We start from the raw sequence: 6,781 nt of genomic DNA, 5'->3' as shown, positions 1-6,781 counted from the left end.
TTCATACTACGGCGGGGAACTGACGTGGCGTATCTCCTGCTATATGTTGACGACATCGTCTTGACGGCTTCCTCCTCGACACTGCTCCACGATCTCATTGCCAAACTCATGGTCGAGTTCGCAATGAAGGACCTGGGGCCCTTGCACTTCTTCCTCGGGATCCGTGTGCGTCGTACGTCTCGTGGCTTCTTCCTCAGTCAGGAGCAGTACGTCGAGGAGATCCTCCAGCGCGCCGGCATGTTGCAGTGTAAGACCGCCACCACGCCTGTCGACACCCTTCCCAAGGTTGCCGCCGACGCTGGTGACCCGGTTGCCGATCCCTCCGAGTACCGAAGCCTCGCCAGTGCCCTTCAATACTTGACCATGACGCGTCATGATCTTGCATATGCCGTGCAGCAAGTCTGCTTACACATGCACGATCCGCGTGACGGTCATCTCGCCATCGTCAAACGTATTCTCTGATACGTCCGCGGCACTACGAGCTCCGGTCTCCTGCTCCACAGCTCCTCTCCACTCGACATCGTCGCTTACTCGGATGCGGACTGGGCAGGCTGCCCGGACACACGGCGCTCTACCTCTGGCTACTGTGTTTATCTTGGCGGTGCTCTCGTGAGCTGGTCTTCCAAGCGCCAACCCAGTGTCTCGCGCTCGAGCGCCGAGGCTGAGTATCATGCTGTTGCCAATGCCGTTGCTGATTGTGTATGGCTCAGGCAACTCCTCGATGAGCTCGGTTCACCTCCCTCCAAAGCCACGGTGGTCTTTTGTGATAATATCTCAGCGGTGTACATGTCTACCAATCCAGTTCATCATCGACGAACGAAGCACATTGAGTTAGACATTCACTTTGTGCGTGAGAAGGTGGCTCTCGGCGAACTTCGGGTCGTTCATGTGCCTACTACTCAGCAGTTGGCTGATATCATGACCAAAGGACTCCCTACGGCGTCGTTTCAGTCATTCCGGTCCAGTCTATGTGTTTTGCCTAGCGCCGGCGGGGTGTTAACAGATAGCCTAATTATTGTTTAGATATTGTGGATATCTCTAACAGATCTCGGCCTGATCTTGCTATTCTTCTTGTGCAAGACATGAGCTGTTTGTAAGGCTATTTATAGCAACTATTCCAATCAATGAAATCAGTTGCCCCAAACCGAGTTCTCCTCCTGCCGTTCGTAGTTTAGGCTCCTTCACATCTTTCGGGCTGCAAGCCAGAGCCGGGCCTGGGCCGGGCCGCCCATGCCCATAGCCCATGTCCAATTACGGGCACATGTCCCAACCGTGCCTTGGGAGGAGCCGGGGAGCGACTCAGCGGACGACCCTGCCACTTGCAATTGCAAGCGCGCGAGCACATGCACACTCCTTTGTCAAGTCTGCAGCGCTCTACCCAACGCACGCTGCGCCTTTGTTGACATTTGCCACACGACCTGCACTGCACTGCAACATCCTCGATCCCCAAGCCCCAGCCGAGACCTTGACCGTCCTCTCGCTCCTCCGGGAATGGGATCCCTCCGTCTTTGACCCGCATATGATACTCCGCCACTAGCAGCCGGCTCCGACTCGACGGAGGCCCGCACACGCCGTGGCGCCGGCCGGCCGGCCGAGAGACTCCGTGGTCGCCGGCGAGGGTTGCAGCGGTCACGCGCATGTACAGCGAGATGAATGCGCGGGGGTTGCAACTTGGCGTGGCACCGCGGAGTTGGAGGGGAATTGAAGGAGGCGCGGGGCCGCACCGGACCGCAGCATCGGATTCCAACTGCTGCCCCTGCCCATGACGCATCGCACGCCTGGACCTGGGAGAGCAGAGCAGGAGGCCCAGGCTCTGTCGACCGTCGCCCTCCAATCCATCCTCGCAAGGTGGCACATGCGCTAGCCAGCCAGCCTCGACTATGCATTGCATGCTCACGTACACAGCTCACTTCTACAGCTCCTCAGCAGGAAGGAATCCATCCAGCCACCTAAAAGCCACCCCAAAAAGTGGACTTTTTTGCCTCAGCAGCTCATGCTGTCTTCTTCTTCTTCTGTTTGAGAACAATGTTGTCATTTTTACAAGCATACGAGTACAATCGAGACGCCAAGAGCAAAGGGAGGAATGCCTTTTTTTTATTTGAGACAGAGCAGTCAAATACGTAGCTCACGATTCATTTCAGATTATGTTTCGTAACCACAACGGGAGTATATATTTTGGCAAGGATAAATACTTAGAATGCAGTACCAGTAGTATAGCAGTAAAAAATATTTTGTACACTCGTGGCATCGCCATCGATTCGTCTTGAACTCTCGATGAGCAACAATGAATGGGACAGCAAGATAGTGCTACGCCGCGCCGCATCGCCGCACGCGCTGGCCGGCCGGCAACGGGGCTGTGAATGTGAAGAAGACCGGCGAGGCGGAGCGGCAACGTGCGACGGCGGCTGCACCGGCCGGCCATCGGTATTCAGTATGGGCGCATGCCGACGTAGTTGCCGGGCGGGTCGTAGTTGCAGGTGATGAAGGTGCCGCGGCCGGCGTAGCACTCGACCATGGCGCACCCCACGCGGGTGCTGCCGCGCCACACGATCTGCGTGTAGTGCCCGCACATGCCGCCGCTGCAGCGGTTGCTCCAGTAGTCGTACCGGGGCCGCTCCGCCAGCCACGCCCCCACGGCCTGCGCCGGCGCCCAGCCCGTGCCGCTGCCCCAGAAGAGGTTCTCGCCGTAGGGCCCGGACGAGTGCACCAGCGCGCAGTCCCCGCGCCGCGACTCGGCGTACGACCGCGCGTACGCCGCCACCCGCTCGTCCCACCTCAGCGCCGGCAGCCCCATCGCCGCCCGCGCCGCGTTCTGCTGGAACAGGAACTGCGCCCGGTAGTCCCCGCCGCGGGGGTAGCCGGCGTCGACCACGACGAGGAGGGCCGCATTGCACAGCGCGGCGGCGATGAGGGCGATGGCCAGCTGGGCTCGGGTACAAGTGGAGGAGGAGGAGGGGGCCATTGGAGGTGGGTGGTGCTGCTCTGCTCTGCTTACGGACGGGAGGTTGGTTGATATATATGGAGGCTTGGAGGGAGGGAGGGAGGGCAAGAAATCTTGTCAGAATATTTTTAAGATGTGTCGTTGGGGAGGCGAGGCCATGTTCCGCCATGATTGCGCGCTCTGGAACTGGAAGGAAGGTCTACCTAAAATGAAAATCAACTGGAATCAAATTAGCAGCAGCAGCGGCTCTTTTCCGGGCGGTGCTTATTGAATTATTAGTGCTCCACTCCACTGGAATCAAATTGCTGCTAACTGATTAGTTCGTTCGTTGTAGGCTGGTCAGAATGTGCATTGAGCACGTTGATCAAACCTGCCTTGGCCCGTCTTTTCCAAGTAATTGACATCCTGTCTCTGAATTCACCGTTAAATTGCTCATCCGCTTCAGTTAAGTTGCTAACTAGAGCATGCAGACAAATGCTTTTGGAGATGATTCAGAAATTTTGTTGATCGAACTCTGGGACACTGGCATGATGGAACAGCTGTGTTTATCACGGAATGTCATTCAATTGGCCAGGGTGGTCGTTCAGACATAAAGAGGCAGAAAGACGCGCATCGTGGCATCGGCACGTCATGACGCGCCACATGAATCAACAGGGAATGGCATGCTAGATACATCCATTTCCGCGACAAAGAATTTCAAACGGAGGGAGTAGCACACTGTCAAGCTCACCAAAAGGCGCCCTTTACAACTCAGATTTGCTGCCTTGCCAACACAGTGATAGTCGGCTCTTCTGGAAGCGCTGTCCGAAACTAAAAAGGTTACTCCCTCCGTCCCATAATATAACTGTGTACTGTCAAAAACGCCATAATATAAGAGTGTACCGTTAAAAACTCTCTTATATTATAAAACCAAGGGAGTAGTTTGGACTGATAATCTTGCATATAGACGTGGGTAGACAGCTCTAGCATTTGTACCCTACGCTATCTCGTGATTTTTCTGCATTGAAATTAGCTTAGTTTCTTGAGCTAGGCAGGTAGGGCAGTAGCATTATTCAGAAGCTGACCTACCGAATATATAGCCGGAAATGTGAACGGCGTCGTGCCATGGTTGGAACTTTGGAAGGTTTCTGTCTGGCCGGTACCACGTAGTACCAACTGGCGAACAACGTGCCAATCGCTGGCTGTCAAGAGCGCTGCCCAATATGCGCCGAAACAAATGGAGCGGATGATGAGGCCAACTCCATAGCGCGATCCCAAACGGACGTCCGGTTTGGTCGGATTTTGTCTCTTTTGGATGGCAATGGGTTCGTCCATGTCCGCGTTTGTTCGATGGGTCGTGGATGCGCTCAACGCGCGGCCGCACCCCAAAACCTGTCCGGGGTGGACGTGAATAAAAAAAATAAACTTAAATGAAATGACTAAAAAAGTAAATAAATGCAGTTAAAAAACATAAAACATATATAGGGGTTACAGCCACAAAACAGCCCAGTTTCTCAGTCCACTTAAACGGCCCAGTTTCATAATTAACTTAAAAACAAAATAAATAAAAAACGCCTCCCACGCGCTCCTGCCGCGCCCATCGATGCCGTGGCCGTCGCCCTCTTCACTGGCCGCCAGTGTCGTCGTCGTCGCTGACGAGGTCGACGTAGTCCGGCGGCGTCCACAGGTGGGCCGGCGGTCCGTGGTGCACGCGGGCGGCGGGCTGGAAAGTGGCCGGTGCCTGCACAACCTCCTCCCGAGGCGAGACCTCCCGCTCCGGCGACCGCGGCGGCGTGGGGCACCAGTTCACGGCCCCCAGGGCGGCCGCCATCTACTCAGCGGAGCACGACCAGCTCCACCCCTGGCCCACCAGGTCTGGGTGGAACGCGGCCACCAACGGCTCCTCCACCACCTCCTCCTTCGGCACCATCTCCAGCTCGGGGATGGCGACGTCGCCGGCTGCGGAGAGGGCCGTCATCTCCTCGAGGCCCTCCCATTGGCGCTCGTCGTGCGTGTGCATGGAGTCCTCCAGCACACGCGCCATGAGCCGGGCCTCCTCCTCCGCCGTCATGCGAGGAGGTGGGGGTGGCGATGGAGATGGCGACGGCGACGGCGTGTGCGTCAGGCCGCGCACCCGCGTACGCCCGCGCGTCTGGGGAGCCGCTCGGGGCTCACGTGGCCGCCGCGGCCCTGTCGACGTGCCGGCGAAGATCGACGCCCGCCGCATGTCGTGCTCATCGCGGAACCAAGTGTCCCACAATGGCGAGTCGGGGGCGTACCTCTCGTCGTAGTAGAGGTCGTCCGGGAGGAGGCGGCGGCGGCGCTGGATCTCCTGGCGGCGCGCACGGCCGCTCAGCGGGACGGGCGGGATCGGCACGCGGTCGGTCGACAGGTGCCAGTTATTGGGGAGGTGGACGTCGCTCCAGGGCAGCGGCGTCCTCGTCTCCCAATAACGGCGGCAGACGGCCGCCTCGATGTAGTGCCAGTTGCGCTCGCCGGCGGCCGCAGGCGCGATGGAGAACGCGGGCGGCGCGGGGGCCCGACGTGGTGGCGATGGCGACACGGGCTCCTCCTTCTTCACTGAGCCGCGGTCGTGCTTGCCTTTGCGGCCGTAGTTCCATAGCCCCATAGCTGCGGGCGGCCGGCCGGCGAGTTCTTAGCTAGGGTTTGGGACTGGGGCTGTCGGGTTTCGAGGAGGCCGCGGGGTGGCGTGGGGCAGTGTGGACGACGACCGGTCTACGGTTCCCATTTAAGAAGGACCGCGACCCCTCGCCTGGGCGGATGACAGGCGGGGCCGCCCGCGCGTGCGCATTGATGTGGGCGGGTAGAAGGTAGGTGGCCGCCTGCCACGCGGCCCTGACGCGAACGAGGCGCGCGTCCGTTTGGTTTCCGCCGCGACCCAAACCCGGCGCAAGTTTGCGCTCGAAATGGGTCGGTCCGGACACAAAACGGACCAGATGGGTCCAGGTCATTGCGCGCTGAGCCGCCTCGTTTGTCCGTTTTATCCCAAACAGACGGGACCAGACAGGATAGGATCGCACGATGGAGTTGGCCTGAGGACTTTTGTGGCGTCCGGGCCACCGCCATGCCTTGGCTGCACCGGACAAGACGAGCGCCACAAATTCGACACTGAATAAATAAATCGTACGGGTACGGGAGATAATTGCAGGGTTAGTTGTTTAGCTAGGACAAAACAAACAACACGGTGTTGGGTGTTCAGAGTTTGAGTACTGTAGTGCATATATTTGATCTATCTTACGTCAAAATAAGTGCGTGGTGTTTAACTCAAAGTCATAACTGAGTACCTGGCTACCAGTAGCATACACCGTGTGTGAAGCATATATCTCATAGGATGCTACGTTTAACAGCCGAGCTCATATTTTCGAAAAGGGACGCTTTGTTACTTAAAAATTTGAAGTATTACATCCGGCATCCGCATAACTAAAATATACACAGCCAATAAAGTCATCACGCCAAGCCAAAATAAAAGAAGAAGGCGAAATACAATGAAAAAATGTATGATCTGTATAACGCCTAAACCGAAGGTGGCACAATCCTAAGGTCATGCTACCACCTATGTTGGGTAAAAATCTTATCATTTCTATATAGCCAAAGCGACCAAATTACGGCAAGCGCTCCCAACATGGGAAGAATTCTAAACCTGTGATCAATCTCATGTAGCCAGTTGCCAAATATATTAGCAACACTACAAGGAGGATACGAGACACAAGCTATTTGAATGACTGACTATATAGAACGCGCCAATTTATATTGGAAAAACAAATGTTTTATTGTTTCATCATGCGCACAAAAGACACATTGCGTACTTTCATGCCAATTCCTCTTAATAAAGTTATCTTT

The 6,781-nt window shown here is 56.4% G+C and overlaps 1 protein-coding gene across 1 annotated transcript; it reads right to left on the bottom strand.

The window, feature by feature from the left end:
- Positions 1-2,112: 2,112 nt before the first annotated feature.
- Positions 2,113-3,011, bottom strand: LOC123141960 (pathogenesis-related protein PR-1). Its single transcript, XM_044561006.1, has one exon. The coding sequence runs from the start codon at positions 2,960-2,962 to the stop codon at positions 2,429-2,431; it is 534 nt and encodes a 177-aa protein (XP_044416941.1). The 5' UTR covers positions 2,963-3,011; the 3' UTR covers positions 2,113-2,428.
- Between the last annotated feature and the right edge of the window lie 3,770 nt (positions 3,012-6,781).

The sequence above is a fragment of the Triticum aestivum genome, chromosome 6D (assembly GCF_018294505.1).
Source record: "Triticum aestivum cultivar Chinese Spring chromosome 6D, IWGSC CS RefSeq v2.1, whole genome shotgun sequence".
Taxonomy (NCBI): domain Eukaryota; kingdom Viridiplantae; phylum Streptophyta; class Magnoliopsida; order Poales; family Poaceae; genus Triticum; species Triticum aestivum.
Note: the sequence above shows the minus strand (reverse complement) of the source record. Positions and strands in the feature narration are given on the sequence as shown.